This window comes from Lithobates pipiens, unplaced genomic scaffold (assembly GCF_037356315.1).
Source record: "Lithobates pipiens isolate NorthernLeopardFrog02 unplaced genomic scaffold, aLitPip1_a1.2 Scaffold_27, whole genome shotgun sequence".
Lineage (NCBI taxonomy): Eukaryota > Metazoa > Chordata > Amphibia > Anura > Ranidae > Lithobates > Lithobates pipiens.
In genome coordinates this window covers 97,714,556-97,736,901 of record NW_027507788.1, presented here as the reverse complement: position 1 = coordinate 97,736,901, position 22,346 = coordinate 97,714,556, and the positions used below count along the sequence as shown (strand labels likewise).

Here is a 22,346-nt window from a genome sequence, read left to right as displayed (position 1 = left end):
CAGGTGACGCTGGTTGGTTAGTTATTTTTTTTATAGTTTCAGGGCACCCGCCATTTATTACCTAGTCTCACTAGTGTACCCCTAAATTTAGGGGTGTCTACTTTCCAAAATGGGGTCATTTGGGGGGGGGGGGGTTTGTGCCATCTTGGCATTTTATGGCCTTCAAAACTGTAACGCCCTTAGAAAGCCTGAAGGCGGTGCTTGGTTTTCGGGGCCCCGTACGCGGCTAGGCTCCCAAAAAGTCCCACATATGTGGTATCCCCCTACTCAGGAGAAGCAGCAGAATTTATTTTGGGGTGTCATTTCACATATGCCCATGGCATGCGTGAGCAATATATCATTTAGTGACAACTTTGTGAAAAAAAAAAAAAAAAAAAAAGTTTGTAATTTTCCCGCAACTTGTGGCAAAATATAAAATATTCAATGGACTCAACATGCCTCTCAGCAAATAGCTTGGGGTGTCTACTTTCTAAAATGGGGTCATTTGTGGGGGTTTTGTGCCATCTTGGCATTTTATGGCCTTCAAAACTGTAATAGGTAGTGAGAAGTGAAGTCAAATATTTACGCCCTTAGAAAACCGGAAGGCGGTTCTTGGTTTTCTGGGCCCCGTACGTGGCTAGGCTCCCAAAAAGTCCCACATATGTGGTATCCCCGTACTCAGGAGAAGCAGCAGAATTTATTTTGGGGTGTCATTTCACATATGCCCATAGCATGTGTGAGCAATATATCATTTAGTGACAACTTTGTGAAAAAAAAATAAAAAAAAATTAAAGTTTGTAATTTTCCCGCAACTTGTGGCAAAATATAAAATATTCCATGGACTCAAAATGCCTCTCAGCAAATAGCTTGGGGTGTCTACTTTCTAAAATGGGGTCATTTGTGGGGGTTTTGTGCCATCTTGGCATTTTATGGCCTTCAAAACTGTAATAGGTAGTGAGAAGTGAAATCAAAAATTTACGCCCTTAGAAAGCCTGAAGGCGGTGCTTGGTTTTCGGGGCCCCGTACGCGGCTAGGCTCCCAAAAAGTCCCACATATGTGGTATCCCCGTACTCAGGAGAAGCAGCAGAATTTATTTTGGGGTGTCATTTCACATATGCCCATAGCATGTGTGAGCAATATATCATTTAGTGACAACTTTTGGTAAAAAATAAAAAAAAAATTATTTTTTGTCATTATTCAATCGCTTGAGGCAAAAAATAAAATATTCAATGGGCTCAACATGCCACTTATCAATTTCCTTAGGGTGTCTACTTTCCAAAATGGGGTCATTTGGGGGGGTTTTGAACTGCCCTGCCATTTTAGCACCTCAAGAAATGAGATAGGCAGTCGTAAACTAAAAGCTGCGTAAATTCCAGAAAACGTACCTTAGTTTGTAGATGTGACAACTTTTGCGCAAACCAATAAATATACAATTATTGACTTTTTTTTTTACCAAAGACATGTGGCTGAATACATTTTGGCCTAAATGTATGACTAAAATTGAGTTTATTGGATTTTTCTAATAACAAAAAGTAGAAAATATCATTTTTTTTCAAAATTTGCGGTCTTTTTACGTTTATATCGCAAAAAATAAAAATCGCAGAGGCAATCAAATACCATCAAAAGAAAGCTCTATTTGTGGGAAGAAAAGGACGCAAATTTTGTTTGGGTACAACATTGCATGACCGCGCAATTACCAGTTAAAGCAGCGCAGTGCCAAATTGTAAAAAGACCTCTTGTCATTTACCAGCAAAATGGTCCGGTCTGAAGGTGGTTAAGGAAAAAACTTTCAATGCAGCCTTATCAGCATTCATCTGCAGCCTTGCCAGTGCCATTTGCAGCCTTGCCCCAGTGTCATTGTAGCCTTCCAGTTTAAATATGGTGCCGCCAAGATACACAGAGTCCTGTGTATCTCGGCGGCACTCGGCTCCTCACGCCTCCTCTCGCAGTCCTGCCCTATGATGGACATAACACCGGTCCAATAGCGGGACTGGGCGTGACTGTGAGCAGAGCCGAGGGCTGCCGATATACACATAGCCGAATGTACTCGGCTCCTCTCGGCTCTGCTCACAGTCACGTCCAGTCCCTGTGTTATGTCCATCATAGGGTGGTACTGGGCGTGACTGTGAGCAGAGCCGAGAGGAGCCGAGCCTAGCCAAGTACTCTCGGCTGTGTGTATTTCGGCGGTGCTTGCTCCGCTCTGCTCACAATCAGCGGGGATCAGTGTATAACATGCACCCATGATTACCCCCTGATTTTAAGGAGAAAAAAGTGAGTGCTATACGTCAATGCGGGTATATACATACATACATACATACATACATACATACAGTGAAAAAGTATTTGCCCTCTTTCTGTTTTTTTCTCTTTTTGCATATTTGTCACACTTAAATTACTCAGATCATCAAACCAATTTTATTATTACACAAAGATAACTCGAGTAAATACAAAATGGTGTTTTTAAATTATGGTTTCATTTATTAAAGCAAAAAAGCTGTCCAAATCTTCATGGCTTTATGTGAAAAAGTAATTTCCCCTAAACCTAATAACTTGTTATGCCAACCTTGACGGCAACAGCTGCAATCAAGCGTTTGCGATAAATGGCAAATAGTCTTTTACATTGCTGTAGAACAATTTTGGCACACATCAAAACCTAAATTGTGCTTTGTTTGAACCATTTGGAGGTGGACTTGCTGTTTTGTTTTCGGATCATTGTCCTGCTGCATAACCCAAGTGCACTTGAGCTTGAGGTCACGAACTGATGGCCGGACATTCTCCTTTAGGTCCGGTTCACACTGAGGCAGCACGACTTACAGCGCGACTGCCTCAGGCGACCCAGACGCGACCGCTGCGGCGACTTGCAAAACGACTTCTTTATAGAAGTCAGTGCAAGTCGCCCCCAAAGTCGTACAGGAACCTTTTTCTAAGTCGGAGTGACTTGTGTCGCTCCGATTAGAACGGTTCCATTGTACAGAGCGGGACGCTACTTGTCAGGCGGCTAAGTCGCCTGACAAGTTGTCCTAGTGTAAACCGACCCTTAGGATTTTCTGCTAGAGCTCAGAATTCATGGTTACATCAGTTTTTTTTTTCTTCTGGAACTGTGAGATTTGTAGAAATCAATTTTACACATTTCAGGGCAACCCTCACAGCTCTCCAGGAGCTTCTCCGAAATGTTCTTTTATTTCATTTTATTTCATTTTATTAACCACTTCAGGACCGCCGTATTGCCAATGTACGTCAACACAATGGCACAGGCAGGCACAATCACGTAGATGTACGTGCCTGCCTTCCAGCGGGTGGGGGGTCCGATCGGACCCCCTCCCGCTGGATACGACGGTCCGGTTCGGTCCAGGAGCGCTCCGTGATGAGGGGATGGCCGTTGGTTTTCGGCCACCCCCTCTGGATCGCTCCTGGCCATTGAGAAGCTTCCTCCCACTGTGTATTGTTTACACAGGAAGGAGGAAGTGATGTCATTCTCCTCGGGGCAATCTTTTTGACCGGACTACGAGGAGAAGACTAATAGTAAGTGTGCACCAACACTACACTGACATGTAGGTACACACAGGCACACAAACCCCCCCCGATCCCCCCCCCCGATCGCCCCCCGATCCCCCCCGCCCCCCCCCCCCCCCCCAGTCACAGTGTCACTGATTGCATTGATCATTTCTTTACTGATCAATGCATTCAGTGTCAGTTGTGACAGTAAAAACTGTCAGGACAGTTAGTGTTAGGTCCAGGGTAGCCCCCTATCACCCCCCAATAAAGATTTAACCCCCTGATTGCCCCTAGAGTTAACCCTTTCACCCCCTTTTGCCAGTGTCACTAAGCGATCATTTTTCTGATCGCTGCATGTGTCGCTAGGTAGCTAGTTATTTTTTTAGGTTCACCGCCAGGTTTTTATATCGCTAGGTACCCCGATATACTACCCAATAATGGTTTTAACCCCCTGATTGCCGCTAGTTAACCCTTTCACCCCCTTTTGCCAGTGTCACTAAGCGATCGTTTTTCTGATCGCTGCATTAGTGTCGCTACAGTCGCTAGGTAGCTAGTTATTTTTTTAGGTTCACCGCCAGGTTTTTATAGCGCTAGGTACCCCGATATACTACCCAATAATGGTTTTAACCCCCTGATTGCCGCTAGTTAACCCTTTCACCCCCTTTTGCCAGTGTCACTAAGCGATCATTTTTCTGATCGCTGCATGTGTCGCTAGGTAGCTAGTTATTTTTTTAGGTTCACCGCCAGGTTTTTATAGCGCTAGGTACCCCGATATACTACCCAATAATGGTTTTAACCCCCTGATTGCCGCTAGTTAACCCTTTCACCCCCTTTTGCCAGTGTCACTAAGCGATCATTTTTCTGATCGCTGCATGTGTCGCTAGGTAGCTAGTTATTTTTTTAGGTTCACCGCCAGGTTTTTATAGCGCTAGGTACCCCGATATACTACCCAATAATGGTTTTAACCCCCTGATTGCTGCTAGTTAACCCTTTCACCCCCTTTCACCAGCGATCACAGTATAAGTGTCACTGGTGACGCTGGTTAGCCAGTTAGTTATTTAGGTTCCCCGTCAGGTTTTTATATAGCGCCAGGGACCCCCATATACTACCTAATAAAAATTTGAACCCCGATTGCCCCTAGTTAACCCTTTCACCACTGATCACTGTAAGTGTTACAGGTGACTCTGGTTAGTTTGTTTTTTATAGCATCAGGGCACCCACCATTTATTACCCAATAAAGGTTTAACCCCCTAATCACCCGGCGGGTGATATCAATTAGGTTTTAGGGTCAGGGTCTGCGTCGCCCCAGGCAGCGCTAGGTTAGTGCCAGTACCGCTAACACCCACACGCAAAGCATACACCTCCCGTGGTGCTATAGAATCTGAACAGATCAATATCTGATCTGATCAGATCTATACTAGCGTCCCCAGCAGTTTAGGGTTCCAAAAAAACGCATTGTTAGCGGGATCAGCCCAGATACCTGCTACCACCTGCGTTTTGCCCCTCTGCCCAGCCCACCCAAGTGCAGTATCGATCGATCACTGTCACTTACAAAACACTAAACACATAACTGCAGCGATCGCAGAGTCAGGCCTGATCCCTGCCATCGCTAACAGGTTTTTTGGTAGCATTTTATATTTAAATCCGGAAGGCAGTGCTTGGTTTTCGGGGTTCCGTACGTGGCTAGGCTCCCAAAAAGTCCCCCACATGTGGTATCCCCGTACTCGGGAGAAGCAGCAGAATTTATTTTGGGGTGTAATTTGACTTCTGCCCATAGCATGTGTGAGCAATATATCATTTAGTGACAACTTTGTGCAAAAAAAAAAAAAGTTTGTAATATTCCCGCAACTTTTGGCAAAATATAAAATATTCCATGGACTCAACATGCCTCTCAGTAAATAGCTTGGGGTGTCTACTTTCCAAAATGGGGTCATTTGGGGGGGTTTTGTGCTATTTTGGCATTTTATGGCCTTCGAAACTGTGATAGGTAGTGAGGAGTTAAATCAAAAATTTGCACCCTTAGAAATCCTGAAGGTGGTGATTGGTTTTCGGGGTGCCGTGCGCGACTAGACTCCCAAAAAGTCCCACACATGTGGTATCCCCGTACTCAGGAGAAGCAGCAGAATGTATTTTGGGGTGTCATTTCACATATGCCCATAGCATGTGTGAGCAATATATCATTTAGTGACAACTTTGTGCAAAAAAAAAAAAGTTTGTAATATTCCCGCAACTTGTGGCAAAATATAAAATATTCCATGGACTCAACATGCCTCTCAGTAAATAGCTTGGGGTGTCTACTTTCCAAAATGGGGTCATTTTGGGGGGTTTTGTGCTATTTTGGCATTTTATGGCCTTCGAAACTGTGATAGGTAGTGAGGAGTTAAATAAAAAATTTGCACCCTTAGAAATCCTGAAGGTGGTGATTGGTTTTCGGGGTGCCGTGCGCGACTAGACTCCCAAAAAGTCCCACACATGTGGTATCCCCATACTCGGGAGAAGTAGCGGAATATATTTTGGGGTGCAATTCCACATATAACCATGGCATGTGTGAGCAATATATCATTTAGTGACAACTTTTTGTAAAAAAATTTTTTTTTTTTTTTTTGGCATTATTCAATCCTTTAGGACAAAAAAAATAAATATTCAATGGGCTCAACATACCCATCAGCAATTTCCTTGGGGTGTCTACTTTCCAAAATGGGGTCATTTGGGGGGGATTTGTACTGCCCTGCCATTTTAGCACCTCAAGAAATGAGATCGGCAGTCATAAATTAAATGCTGTGTAAATTCCAGAAAATGTACTCTAGTTTGTAGACGCTATAACTTTTGCGCAAACCAAAAAATATACGCTTATTGACATTTTTTTTACTAAAGACATGTGGCTGAATAAATTTTGCTCTCAATGTATGACTAAAATTTAGTTTATTCGATTTTTCTTATAACAAAAAGAAGAAAATATCTTTTTTTTTCAAAATTTTCGCTCTTTTTCCATTTATATCGCAAAAAAATAAAAATCGCAGAGGCAATCAAATACCATCAAAAGAAAGCTCTATTTGTGGGAAGAAAAGGACGCAAATTTCGTTTGGGTGCAATATTGCATGACCGCGCAATTACCAGTTAAAGCAGCGCAGTGCGAAATTGCAAAAAGACCTCTGGTCCTTAAGGTGTTTATTGGTCCGGAGCTGAAGTGGTTAAAGTTGGGTATTTTATTTTTATATTTCTGTTATATTTTCTCAAACTCTACATCCACTCTTATGCAAGGGCTGTTGTTGTGATGGGCAATATACTATTATATATGCTGCCCAGTGGAGCCTTTCCATATAAGCTTGTTACTTTGTATCCGGTTAGAGGCTAATTATCCTATTCATTGGGAATGACTTTCATAGACAATTTTTTGATACCAGACTTGTATAGAGGTAGATCTCAGGAACTGATTTATGAATCTGTTTACAGTGATTACACATATTCGGTTTCTGTGAGAACTCTCCACTGAAAGTGTTCCAATCTTGATATGAAGATTCTATTTGAGGTGTGTTTATCTTTTTTTCTGTTTGCTTTCAAGCCATTGGATAAGCATGCCAACCAGGAAACTAACATTTTCAGAGGGAAAGTTCAGCAAAGTCAGCCTCCACTTTTACTTCACCACAGGTTTATTTTTCCCCAAGTAGACATCTGGAGCTGTTATTGGTAAAACAGATATTCGAGGGGGAGCTGCACTGATAAACAATCAGCACAGACCCTCCCTGTCAGGAGAACAGCCGATTGGCTCTCCTCTACTCGCATCTGTCAGACGCGAGTGAGGAAAAGCTTATCAACGGCTCTTCCTGTTTACATCGTGATCAGGATTGGACATGGCTGATCACATGGTAAAGAGCCTCTCCATCAAAGGCTCTTTACTGAGATCGGTGTAGCCAATGAACCTTCACCATTTGAGATTAGGATGCCTGTCCATTCTTCCATTATAATTTTTATAGGATGCCATTTCCCCACTATTCTCAATGTTATTCTGGCCAATGTCAATTCAGATGTCAAAATCATTGATTCCTATATTTTATTAAAAGCAACTATCAGGGGCGGGCTGGGCCGGGGGGCAGGGTGGAAATCTCCCCCCAGGCCGTCTAACTTTTAATCAAAACAGGCTGTTTGCTGACATATTTTTTTTTTTTTTTTGAGGAAGTCGGCCGCTGATTGGCTGTGTTGCTGCTGCGCTGCATTCTGGGAGTTGTAGTCTGGTGGGTAGAGACTGGAGGGAACTGAGCAGCGAAGCAGGTAACTTCTATTCCCGGCAGGGAGGCCCATCACTTCACAGGGGGGCCGGTCAGCCAGCAACTTCAAGCTATCATTCTCCTGCTGCTGTGTTAACTCTCCTACTGGCTGCTCTCCTATAACCTCTCTCTCCTTTCAGGACACATCACGTTTGTTTCTGTTCAGATTCTTTCATTTATTCCAGGCTGATTTCACTCATGCTTCATCCCCCTCCCCCTCCCTCTGTGCACTCATCTCTCCTGGTCCGTACAATCTTGCTGTAGGTAAGTCACACTCTCCTTGCACCAATTCACTTATCTTTTTCCCATTCATTTTATCTTCTCTCCTGTTTTGTAATTCTGCTCTCCTCATATAAATCACTGTAGCCTCTCAACTCTGGGCATTCCACACATGTACTTGGGCTGACACCCTTTCCATCCCAGTTTACTTTTATCTAATACAATAGTTCTGTCAGAATCATGCCTCAGTCTAACACATGCAGCCCCTCACTCTCCATTAACTTATACTACAGAATTAGGGCTTTTTCACACTAGTGCAGTGACTGGCATTTTTCCACACTGAAAAAAATACCAGTCACTGCTAGAGCACATAGAATACAGCTGTTCTCTATGTGCCCGATTTACACTGCAGTACCGTCCAGAGGTGCGGTGCAGTAAGCTGCAATAATATACAGTAATTCTACATTTTATCGCAGTGCACTGGATGGCACTGACATAGTTATCAATCAGTCCTTCTCAAACTGACAGAAATGCAGCAGCATTTTTTTTCCTTCCAGTGACCCCACAGCACGTCACAAACATTATGGCACTATTACCCCCATTCCCTCTTCCACCTGGGGGGGGGGGGGGGGGCGCAGTTTGCTATCTTTGCCTGGGCACTGGATGACCTTGTCCCCGCATTACACAGAGGGATCACCTGCAGAAAAGACTCGGGAATGGTACAGTACATGATGTCCTGCTGGGAGCTGGCCATTCCCTGTGGGTCCTGCTGGAACTAATCATGGCCTGTTGGCAGTGGCGGCTGGTGCTAAAATATTTTGGGGGGGGGGGCAAACTGAAAAAAATGTGAAAAAAAAAATTATTTGCAGCCACTGTGCCAATCAAATGCTGCCAGTGTGACAGTGTGCCACCCGCTTGCCTTCTGCCCTGCACTTGCCCTGTCTTGTGGGGCAGCAGGTGACAACGAGTGGGTCCTTCATGTGTCTCCTGCACTTCTTTTCCTCCCGTCCTCTCCTCCCATCAGGCGTCCAATAGCGGCGCCTGTTGTTTCAGCCAATCAGGTGACAGGTAACATGACCTGAGCAACCTGATTGGCTGTGAGCCAGGTCAGTGTTAGGAAAGCAATGTCTTTGGTTCTCTAACACACCAATAAGTAATTGGCGAACGCACAGCAGTGTGCCCGCTGTTTTCCCTTTTGGAAGCCTATTAGAGCCCATGGCTCTAATCAGGAAGCCTATTTGAGCCTATGGCTCTAATCAGGCATTTCCAAAGAAACTCCACCGCTGTAATTCATATGCATGGCGCCCAACAAAGGACCAGGCACATGAATAGGGGGCGGCAGCAGCAACCATATACAGATTCATGCAATCTATCTATGTGAGAGAGCGAGTGACAGGGGGGCAGCGCTCATGCGCCTTTATGGACGCACCACCGCTGCCTGTTGGTCCTACTGGGAGCTGGCTATGGCCAGTGCCCAGCAGGACCCACAGGCTGGGAGCTGGCCATGCACCTGTAGGTCCTGCTGGGAGCTTATCATGGCCTGTAGGGCTCTGCTGGCCACTAGCCATGGGTAACCTTGTAATACAAGGTGGGCATAGATAGTGAACTTATTTGGGGTTAAAGTGGGCCACGTGACTGGACTTGCCCCCCAGGCCTAAGGCTGTCATCCCTCCCCTGGCAACTATCCATATTGCAGTGCAAGGTAGTGCATACCTATTATTGCTGAACATTTATCGAAAATTTGTTCATGAGGCTTTTGATGTCTGTCTTTGGATTCTATGCAGAGCTGCACCAGGTTTTTCACTCTCCAGTTCTAGTAAATCTCCCCAATCAGCTTCCAGTTTTTATTGTCGAAGCTTAATTAAACAAGCTGAAATTAGAATGGGGTGTAGTTTTGCATGGTAGCCAATCAGCTTCTGAGTGCTCCAGTTTTAGTAAATCTCCCCCTTTATGTCCTATCCCAACTGCTATTTTAATGATTTGGTAACTGGATATTTTGAAAAATATCACAAATCTTTGCAAATGTTTATACTGGTTTGTCTCCTATGAGACTCAGACTTGCTTTCTGACTTCTATCAGAACACTTGCCTCACATTATGCTGGCTCCAGAAATGAAAATTGACGCATATTTCTTTTCTTTGAATACAGGCATATCCCACTTTTAAGTGTAGCACTGACTCCCGAAGGAGCGGCTGATTTGATTGGGCCTGCACTTTAGTGAAAAAAAAACACTAACTTGCCCCAATCCCCTTGACGCAGCTGTGGTGCAATACAATACAGTACAATATAATATATATCACAATATACCTGTATTGTCCTCTCAGGATCCACTTGCTGAGAGAAAATAATACTCCACACGACAAGATACTTAACCAAAATATAATATATATATATATATATATATATATATATATATATATATATATATATATATATATATGAGCTCCCCCAACTTTTGTAGCTATGCGTGAGATCTCACTTAAAGTAGTCAGTCTTTATCTTCAGATCTTTGTTAGCAAGGGTAACTCCATATAAATTTGTAATTCAAGGTCAATGCAGTGAAAAGTGAATTAAGGATGATCCTAGAATTGCTTCCACAAATATAATACAGTGCTTGAAGTGTGATAGTAAGTAGGCCTTATGCCTGCCTAGCGTCAGTTGCTATACTCCTTCTCCGTGGGACTAGGTATCCCAGAGAGGCCTGTATGTAAATTTGACTAGGTGCAATGGTTTAGAAACCGGTGGGTAGCAACCCGCTCAACAACTGGATTGGAACCTTGGTATGGTAACTTTGGTCCGGTAGTTGCCGCTTGCTTCTGCATCAGCCGGTTCTGTCACTCCGTCCCGTTCTGACAGGTGGACCTGGCCTTCCGATGCTCAAATGAGTGTCTCTGGATCCTCTCAATCAGATCTATGAGTTGCTGGCACTTCACGTCACTCACACAACCGAGCAGGATTGCGCTCTGCACAGGAAATAGGTCACTTCCTCCGGGAGGCCTCTCCACAAGTCCTCACAGGCAGGCCATGCATTCCAAAGAGACCTAATGTGAGGGCTTACATAGGTTGGAGTCCATGGTGCAGAGGTGTATGCTCACCCTTGCAAATACACACAGCCCACGGTAACAAAGAGATAAGCTACCTGGGCTGGGAATCTGTGCACAAGGGCTTGACAGGAATAGCCAAGGTATCGTCGAAGTTAAGCCGTTGTCCAGGATTCCAAAAGTCAGCATAAACAAAATACAAGCCAGGGTCAGAAGCCGGGGTCAGTCTTGGAACACTGTAACTATGAACACAGGAACACAGGTACCTTTGGTGACAAGAGACAATGAACTGACCAAGCCCTCAGAGTGAGGCAGTGTTTTATACCCAGCTGATTAGGTAACCTGCCACAGCTGATCCAAGAGTGACAGGTACAAACAGAATTGCCCACAGTACTTATTGCAAAACTAGGCATGGCTGAAAAGCAGGCAAAATAGAACTAAGGTGTGGCTCAGAGGTAAAGAAACAGGAGCAAGAACAGTCATTAGTTCAATACCACCTAGAGCCACTTGGGGCATGACCACACCTGGCCATCTAAAAGACACCTAAAACGGCTGCTCAGGGTCCTTTTATCTCCTACCCAGCATGCAATGCAAGAGAGGGTGTCTTTGGGTAGGTCACTCAGCATCCTGGGTAAAGGGGTCAACTCTCCAATGTAAGTAACAGTCACTTCCTGTAAATAGTTCAATGCTTGAAAGCTAAATATCATTTAAGTTCACTTTCAGTATTTGGCCGCTAGATGGCGCCAAACACTAAGCTATAGAACCATCCATAGACTTTCATTATAAGGCTAATACACATCAGAAGACAAGGATATCAGTGCTACATAAATACACAATGGGGTTTATTTACTAAAGCTGAAAAGTGCAAAATCAGGCTCCCTTCTGCATAGAATCCAATGAGCTTCTAACAGCAGATTGTTCAATTAAGCTTTGGTAATAAAACATGGAAGCTCATTGGTTTCTATGCACAAGTGAGCCTTTGCACTTTCCAGCTCTAGTAAATAAACCCCATTGTGTACTTAAAAGTGGGGCATGCCTGTATATCTTGGACACAAGTTTTTAGGCATCTCAAAGAACTGTGCTGAGTGCCGTCAAGCTTTAAAGTGTTACAAAACCCAGGACCCTGCATTCACTATATGTGGTCTCCCAAAGTGCACAGAACATGGAAATGCAATTCATTTAGTAAATATAAACTGCTAAATACTTTTTCCCATTAGTAGTCAGAGCAGTATTGTGACTTCTATCAGTGTTTGGTTAAGCTTGTAGGAAGAGATTTCATTCTCTCATGATTGTCCTATGTGGCTGCATGACCCCTGACCCTCTGTCTGGACAGTGCTAATTGGCCCTGTGCTGATCACATGCACCCTCCCAAGATAAAAAGAAAAACTCTCTAGCAATACACACAAAACTGACTATGTGCAGAGTGCCCCCATGGCTCTGTATTGTCAGAAGATGGATTGGGGACTGTGGAAGAAGGCAAGGATCAGAGAAGACAGGACCAATCATCCTTTTTACACAATGCGGAGGATTATCCCTTAGGTTCCACAGTGAGTATAACAAGCATGCTTTACTGTGTATACAGACTGATTTTACTGTTGTGGGTTTAGTAACACTTTAATGTTTAATGTTTTTTTAATCAGGCACCTTATGCTGCTTATGTGCAGAGAAATATTGTATATGTATATATGGGTCGATTACTTGATGCGCTCAGCTGTATAGAGTTTCTTCAGGTGTTAGGAATTATTAAGTGTCCATCAAAAATTCAAGCACTTTAATCTTGCCCAATTACTTCATGGCATCACATAATTCTCACCTATAACATTCAGCTGTACAGAGTTTCGGCTGGTGTTGGTGCTGACAGGGTTCTGGATGGTGCAGATGTAACTTCCACTTTTGCTCCCTGTGATTGGTTGGAAGTATAAGTAGGAATCCTGGCAGATCACATGGGGCTCAGAGCAGATGTTCGTCCCATCACGGTAGAAGGTGTAAGTAGTGACAGTCTGGCCACTGGCATTACAATGGAGAGACACATAGGAGCCACCAATGAGATTATTAGAAGTGCTATTACTACTGAGGACAGGAGCGTTGAGAACAGCTGGAATATAGAAAAATTAATTTACAGTGTATGTAATCACAGTCATAATAACGGTATAATAGCAAAGTATCAAAATGTAATACTGACAAGATATCTATGATGGTTGTATATGTAGAATGAGTAACATAACAAAGAGATCTAAAAGACATCAAATTAACTCGTGCATTGCCTAATGGAACACAAACCAAAAAGTGTACTTAAAAGGTATTCCAGGTATTAGGTACCCAGCACAGCATTGCTGGAGGTTTCCTGAGTGTCACATCATCGGACCCATGTGGCACTGGGGGGAGAGTTCTGACAGGTACAGTAAATATAAGCAGCTTATTTTGTCTGGGCAAAGTTCAAGTTCATTTTTAAGACTAGTACTTCTGCTTTCTAGATGCCATTTACACATACTCTAAGATAAGCCTGTAGTGATAATTATTGTATGAGGCTAGAATCACATTATAGCTGCTCATGCCTGGGAAGTGACCATTGTCTGACTGCTGAGATATGGAGTGACCTTATACTTAAAACCCAACTCTCTCCAAGTGTTAAATGCTCATTAACTCCCCTTATTTCTCCTTCAGATGCCCTTCTAGCTGCTCGACAGGTTCACTACTCCTTTGGTCGCAGGCTTTAAAACATCATTGGCATTGATAGTGTGGGCCAGCTCACATCCTGGGATATCAGAGAGAATGCTGAGGGTGCAAGAAATAATATACATGGCTTTGCAAAAGTTTTAGGCAGGGGAGAAAATATGCTGTTCCTCACCCACTTTTAAGCCTCCTACTGGGGATGGCCCAAACACCCCTCAGTTCGATTTGCATCCAAAACATGTGCACAAACATTAGAACACCATTAAAGTCTATGGGACTAGAACTTGAGAAATCAGAAGTGCGAATTTTAAAGGCTAATATGCAAGCTATTGTCCTAAAAAGGGTTTGGAGAACCAGGTGCTGCCCCAGGGGACATGTATCAAAGGAAAAAAGTTTTAAAAACTGAAGTTTTTTCAAGAGCAGAGATTTTGATGATGCTTAAAGTGAAAAAATAAAAGTGCAATATTCCTTTATATATCATACCTGGGGGTGTCAATAGTATGCCTGTAAAGTGGCACATGTTTCCCGTGCTTAGAACAGTCCCTGCACAAAATGACATTTCTAATGGAATAAAATTCATTTAAAACTGCTTGAGGCTTTAATGTAATGTTGGGTCCCAGCAATATGTATGAATATCAGTGAGACAAATGGCATGGGTAACCCCCCAGCCCATTGCCAGGCCCTTTGTGTCTTGTATGGATATTAATGGGAACCCCGCACCCAAATTAAAAAAAGAAAAGATGTTGGGCCCCCAGGCCCTATATACTCTGAACAGCAGTATACAGGCTGTGCAAACAAGACAGATTCTACATAAGAACAAACCTACAGTCCCTGTTTGTAATTTGGAACAGGCACATTTTGTAAATGTAGCTCCAGCCAAAAAAAATCTATTTTAAAGCTTTTTGGGAAACATAGGGAAGGGTTATCACCCCTGTAACATTTGTGTTTCTGTCTGTGCCCAGTTCAGAAGATTTTACTTAAATTTTTGTCCCAATGACAATTGGATTTTGAAAATTTTGGGTTTTTAAGAGAAACAAGCATTGATGATACATCAGTAGAGGAGACACCTTTTTACAATATTAACTCTTACAGGAGAGAATTTCCCTTCCTAGGGATAGATTTCCTCTCACTTCCTGTTGCCTTCCTCCATTTAAAAGTAGGAGTCATTTGTAAGTCAGATTTTTTAAAATAGGGGACCGCCTGTATATATTATACGGCCTGCCCTATACACTCTGCGGAAAATTGGGCCTTAGGTGTTGGTGGTACCAGAACACTGTAAGCCTTCGCAGTTACTCTTGGTGGGCGCTGGAATGGGCCCTGCTATGAAATATTATATCAAGAATTGTAATTACATGCCCCTGTTGAACAGGGTCAGAAAAACTGGGCCTTTGGTGCTTGTTTTGCCACAACACTGTAAGCCCTCACAGTTACTCTTGGTGGGCACAGGAATGGGCCCTGCTGTGAAATATTAGATCAAAATGTGGCATTGGTGCTGGTGCCACAACACTGCAACCCCTCATATATACTCTAGTTGAGTGCAGGAACAAGCCCTGCTGCTAAATATTACAGCAAATATTGTAATTACACGCCTCTGTCGAACAGGGGCAGAAAAATTGGGCCTTAGCCACTAGTGGTGGTGCCCAGAATCAAAAATGTTCTTACAAGCTATCAACATGAACATTAAGGAGGAATAGTATAGTCACTCAGCATAACAGGATAGTCACTCAGCATCAGCATAGGCAATCTTGAAGAAATCTCAGATTCATAAAAAAAAATATTTGGTTACATCAGCATCAGGTGCTTTGATAGCTGGTGATCCAAGACTGATTCATTTTTATGAGCCGATCAACCGAGTCAGTGGATAGGTGCACTCTGTGATCGGTTAGAAAGCCTCCAGAAGCACTGAATGTGCACTCTGAAAGAACGCCTGATGCAGGACATGCCAGTAGCTCAGTTGCATAGTGTGCAAGCTCTGGCCAGTGATCCATCCTCAAGTCTCTGCAACCCAGTGGATTTTCAGTTGGAAAGCACTCCAAGTCTGATCTTGCCCCAAGGTATTCCTGCACCGTGTATAACAGACGCTGGCGATGGTTTGTTGTACATGCCACATGTCACCTGCCTGCCTGCTTGAAAGTGTCTTTGAACATGTACTCCAGGAATGGCCTGCAGTCAGGTATATGCTTGGCTAGACTATATATACAAGCCTATATATATATATATATATATATATATATATATATATATATATATATACAGTGGTGTGAAAAAGTGTTTGCCCCCTTCCTCATTTCCTGTTCCTTTGCATGTTTGTCACACTTAAGTGTTTCGGAACATCAAACCAATCTAAACAATAGTCAAGGACAACACAAGTAAACACAAAATGCAATTTGTAAATGAAGGTGTTTATTATTAAAGGTGAAAAAAAAAATCCAAACCATCATGGCCCTGTGTGAAAAAGTGATTGCCCCCTAAACCTAATAACTGGTTGGGCCACCCTTAGCAGCAACAACTGCAAGCAAGCGTTTGCGATAACGTGCAATGAGGCTTTTACAGCGTCCTGGAGGAATTTTGGCCCACTCATCTTTGCAGAATTGTCCTAATTCAGTTACATTAGAGGGTTTTCGAGCATGAACGGCCTTTTTAAGGTCATACCACAACATCTCAATAGGATTCAGGTCAGGACTTTGGCTAGGCCACTCCAAAGTCTTCATTTTGTTTTTCTTCAGCCATTCGATGGTGGACTTGCTGGTGTGTTTAGGATCATTGTCCTGCTGCAGAACCCAAGTTCGTTTCAGCTTGAGTACACAAACAGATGGTCGGACATTCTCCTTCAGGATCTCTTGGTAGACAGCAGAATTCATAGTTCCTTTTATCACGGCAAGTCTTCCAGGTCCTGAAGCAGCAAAACAGCCCCAGACCATCACACTACCACCACCATATTTTACTGTTGGTATAATGTTCTTTTTATGAAATGCAGTGTTCCTTCTACGCCAGATATACTTGGACACACACCTTCCAAAGAGTTCCACTTTTGTCTCATCGGTCCACAGAATGTTGTCCCAAAAGTCTTGGGGATCATCAAGATGTGTTGTGGAGAAATTGAGATGAGCTTTGATGTTCTTTTTGCTCAGCAGTGGTTTTCTCCTTGGAACTCTGCCATGCAGGCCATTTTTGCCCAGTCTTTTCCTGATGGTGGAGGCATGAACGCTGACCTTAACTGAGGCAAGTGAGGCCTGCAGTTCCTTGTAAGTTGTTGTGGGGTCTTTTGTGACCTCTTGGATGAGTCGTCGCTGCGCTCTTGGGGTAATTTTGGGTGGCCGGCCACTCCTGGGAAGGTTCACCACTGTTCCATGTCTTCGCCATTTGTGGATAATGGCTCTCACTGTGGTTCGCTGGATTCCCAAAGCTTTGGAAATGGCTTTATAACCCTTTCCAGACTGATAGATCTCAATTACTTTCTTTCTCAATTGCTCCTGAATTTCTTTGGGTCTCGGCATGATGTGTAGCTTTTAAGGATCTTCTGGTGGACCTTACTGTGTCAAGCAGCTCCTATTTAAGTGATGCCTTGATTGTGAACAGGTGTGGCAATAATCAGGCCTGGGTGTGGCTAGAGAAATTGAACTCAGGTGTGGACAACCACAGTTATAGTATGTTTTAACAAGGGGGGCAATCACTTTTTCACACAGGGCCATGATGGTTTGGATTTTTTTTCACCTTTAATAATAAACACCTTCATTTACAAATTGCATTTTGTGTTTACTTGTGTTGTCCTTGACTATTGTTTAAATTGGTTTGATGTTCCGAAACACTTAAGTGTGACAAACATGCAAAGGAACAGGAAATGAGGAAGGGGGCAAACACTTTTTAACACCACTGTATATATATATATATATATATATATCTATCATGCACTGCAGCTAGCTGAATCAACTGCCTGCCTGCAAAATATGAAAGAATAAAGGAAAAACCTCTAATAGTGGGATTTTACAGGCAAAAAAAATAAAAAATAAATTATATATATATATATATATATATATATATATATATATATATATATATATATATTCACAATTCATGGAAATTCATAAGAAACAGATGTACAAAAATGTTAAAAAAACATAAAATCTTTTGAAAAGAACGATACTATCTGCTAAACATCCAAAGACCTCCAAAACAGCTGGTGGTAATGGAAGGAAGCTGTTCATCAAACGCGTTTCAAATAGTTATTAATACATTCTTCATCAGGGATATTGTATCATTCTCTATGATAAACCTAAAAATGTATTTAGTACCTATTTATTTATTATTCCTGACGACGCTCAAATGCGAAACGCGTAGGAGTTGTGGGAGACATACGGTCCTTGAATACAAGCCAGGAACAGGTCGGCCCAGTGGAGGGAGACTATCACCACCTGCAGAACATTAGTGGCTTGCCCGATTTTAGAACGGTTTTCTCATTGCTGTAAAGGCTTGGTGTCGGCCAATAGACACATTGAAATGTGAGTGCAATACGTTTTTTTATTGATTTTTCCATTAAAGTTAAAATGGTTTTACACTATATTGGTTCCATTTAATTTTGTATGAATATATGGACGTTGAGGAATTGCTAACGGGAGGAATGCATTGTGGATTGGTTATCCGTTGAATGAACCGAAGGCTTACTGATTGGGGACATCTGGTGAGTGGCCATTCTACTTGGTGACGGTGGCACAGATTTGGTTATTTTAGTTGACACAAGTGGACTTTTGATTTGAAGATGAACGTGATTAAGACAGCACAGTTGGAGCAATCAAATTAAAATATCGCACAATAAGGACGCTATATTTTTTGCAATTATAAATTAATGTCTTGTGTATATATTTTGGATAATATGGGGGCACAGTGATTATTTTGTGAATATAAGTATTATTAAGCATTCTCTATTGAGAAGGGGGTAGTATAAATAGTGAGCGGGAGGCGCAATCCCCTAAAGATATATATATACATCATCTGCTTATTGCTTGTGATAAAATGGTCAGACCTGACGGAGAGATAGTGTGGGGCTGGGCATTGTGCAGAGAGTCAGACAGCCAGCATGTGTGTGTGGCTGTGCGGAACGAGGGGCAAGAATCAGTGTGTCAGTGCTGCACAGCAGTGCACTGACTTACCTTCAATGGCGCCGCAGCCACTCCTCTGTCTCTCTGAATCCAGTGCACTGCACCTCACGCACATGTACTAAAGGTCGACTCTTCTGCCTGTGACAGGGAAACCAGTGAGTCATCCACCCCCATAGTATCGCAGCCGCCCACTGTCCTTTCCTCCGGTCCCCGCCAGCCAATCTTAGGCTAATAGTAGTAAATCTGACCAATCCCAGGAAAGTGGGAGTGTGTGCGGGTGCACAGCTTGCACCCTGCACACACCCTAAACACGAGCAAATCAGCTTCCCAGCCTGCAATCAGCTGATTGCAGGTTGGGAAGCTTCCCATAGACTGCCGCATTTCCGGCGCCTAGTAATTGAGTCATGATATTGTTGTAGAGGGACTGGAGAGACTTCTCACCAGTATCTTCCTATAGCAAGTCTTCAGAAACACTTCAGGGAGGAAGAGAGAGAGAGCAGGATCCCTTATTTCTACTGCAAGCATCTAGTGGAATCACAGGGACCAGTGAGAGGGCTCATTGCCCACTATAGGTCTTGTTAGTGTCAGTACTAGGATCCCTTTATAACCCAGCGCAACTCACCTGACACTGCCTTTGCCTGGGAAACAACAGTGATTGGCCAGCTCACCTTTAAATCACCTGTATCCGCATTCAGTCAGTGCTCATGTTAGAGTTTACCTTTGTGTTTGATCCAGCTGATATCTGCTCTGTGTATTTCATTTATGACCTGGCCTGTTTCATCCTCCTTGCTCACTTCTGATTCGGTACCGTTTAGACTCTGATCTACCTGTGTATGACCCAGCTTGCCTAGACTACGCTTTGCTTGATTCTACTGTAGTACCCTCATCTGCAGCGGTGAACTGCAAGGTCCAGCAAACATCTACCTTCATCTGCAGCAGTGAACTGCAAGTCCCAGCTGACCTGCTCTGCTTAGACCTGCTCATGGTATGTGCTCTTGTTCTTTAAACTCTTTGTATAATCAACACACCTGAACTGTTACCTTTTATCTGCTTCTAGCCTGAAAGAAGGACCTGGGTTATTTGAGACAGGACATTCAGCATACCACATCACATCTGTGCTTCACCTACTATGCATCTATAACCCCCCTCAATGGATACTGCTTCTGTGCCTTATCTGTTGCATCTTTACTATCCGATACTGCATGCATGCTGGTTTATTGAGACTAAGCGCACCAATTATTCTTACGGGGCCCCAATGATAGCCAGCAGAATTACTTAAGGGACTGCCCCTTCCTTTGAATCACTCTGTATACTAGTCAGTCTAGACCTAGCCATTTATAGAATTTGGCAGTATAGTCTTGTGTTTGGTAGTTAAAGCTTTATTACTGCCCACTGCTGCACCTACAGTGGCATTGCTACTGTTTATGCTGATCTGGGAGCCAAGTTTTTTTTGTACTTAGTCTTTAACACTCAACATTATGTGTGCTATCATTGTTACCATCATTGTTGAGGCTGAGGTTCTTGAGGAGGTTGAGGCAAACAAGGAACACATTCTATTTAGAGGAGTAGCGCTACATACAGTATTTATTTTCATATGACTTCAATCCCCCAGCATAGAATGAGCATTTTTCCCATTAAGTGTGACTGTGTATTTGGAGGGTATAGCACCGCAATGGTAATTGAACTGGAGTTCGGCAGTAAAAGCAAAGCCCATCTGATCATGTTTCATGTTACGACCACAAAAAAACAGTAAAAGAATAGCCTTGCACACACCTCAAAATGTAATCAGTCAAAAAAGGATTAAACACGTATTAATAAATACAGTGTATTTAAAAATGAATATATGAAAAAATGCTACTGCTCAAATCAAAAAATGTACCTAAATATGTAAAAAGTATAAAAAGTGATTCAGCACTGCAAGATATTCAACATGAAAGTAAATCAGAAACTTAACACACAGCCATTAATGTCTAAACCACTAGCAACAAAAGTGAGTACACCCCTAAGTGAAAATGTCCAAATTGGGCCCAAAGTGTCAATATATTGTGTGGCCACCATCATTTTGCAGCACTGCTTTAACCCTCTTGGCCATGGAGTTCCACCAGAGCTTCACAGGTTGCCACTGGAGTCCACTGAGCTGGTGGATGTTAGAGGTCTTGTGCTCTGCCACCTTCCGTTTGAGGATGCCATGCAGATGCTCAGTCAGGGAGCATGGTACTGCCACTGCTGGATTCCAATTATATAAAAAGATACCTACCTACCCTTTGTGATTTAAATGACTAGAAGAAACAAGGATTTGGTGGCCAGATGCGAGATCTGTGGTCTAGTAGACCCCAGATATCACCATTGTCATGGTTAATGCTATTACCAGGGATGAAAGCAATCAAGTTGATAAAAGTTTTGAATAAAATATAAAATAAACATTTAAAAAATGAAAGCGCCCTCACACACCCCCCCCCCCCCCCCTGCAAATGTGAGCAAAAACGTACAGTAAGTCCCGCATGGATATGTAAACAGCGATTGCACCATACATGTAAGGTATCGCCATGAACATGAGAGTGAGAACAATAATTTTCACTTCAGACCTCCTGTGTAACTAATAACCTGTAAAGGCTTTTAAAATATCACCTATTGAGATTTTTAGGTATTGTACTGTAGTTTCGCGACATTCCACAGGTGTACGCAATTCTAAAGCGTTACATGTTAGGTATCTATTTGCTTGGCGAAACATCATCTTTAATACATTTTAGTGCACATAAACACAATATCATGTCAAGTTTATTGATAAAATATAAAAGTGTATTTTCATCCCAAAAGATGTAGTTTGAAGCATTGTGTTATATATTTTTAAAGCTGAGGTGGGTAGTGCAATTTGTTTTATAATAATTGAGGGTACTAAGTCATTTTCTAGTAAAAAAAAAAATGTATGAGAAAAACGTCAATATTGGCCTGGGTGAGAAGTGGTTAAAGTATATATTTTTTTCTCTTCTGGAGAGAGTGGGAAAGTTATTCAGGTTTTGACTACAGTTTGTGTTCCTGTTGGGAAGATTCACCCTCAATTTCTTATAGTGATCATTGTCTCAACTATGGAAAGATTAAATTTTACTTTCTGTTTTGTCCCTGGGACAGAAAAAAAAAAAAAAATATTACAGGGGCTCTTATCATTCCTTACTTTATATATAACTAAGTTTCCCTTTAAAATATATCTAAAGCCAAACCTTTTTTTTTATTTGGTCAGGCTGTACCCTTTTGCTGGTATAGCGTGCAGTGGTTTTTGTCCGGATGCATTTTCATCCAAATTTCAGGTATTTTCGTTTTCGTTTTGACCAACGATAACGAAAGCGAAGAATCAGAAAAACAAAAGATCCGACATAAATAAATGCTTTATTTTCGTTTTTGTTGTTACAACAGTTCGATGTAGAATAGGAGATTCGACATAACTCTGACAATAACAATCTGTCTATAGAACCTGTGGTCGAATGTGCCTAACCTTACCTCTATTAATCCAAGATTATATAGAGAAAACATTTGACAGAGAGAAAAATGACACCTGACACTGTGAGACTTAGACCATTCAT

At 42.5% G+C, this 22,346-nt stretch overlaps 1 protein-coding gene across 1 annotated transcript in view; it reads right to left on the bottom strand.

The window, feature by feature from the left end:
* LOC143932971 (cell adhesion molecule CEACAM1-like) overlaps positions 1-22,346 on the bottom strand; it is a 154,149-nt gene that overhangs the window by 123,218 nt on the left and 8,585 nt on the right. The window contains exon 2 of the mRNA XM_077455896.1: positions 12,813-13,094. Coding sequence (XP_077312022.1) covers positions 12,813-13,094 — 282 coding nt within the window. The remainder of the gene's footprint in view (positions 1-12,812; positions 13,095-22,346) is intronic.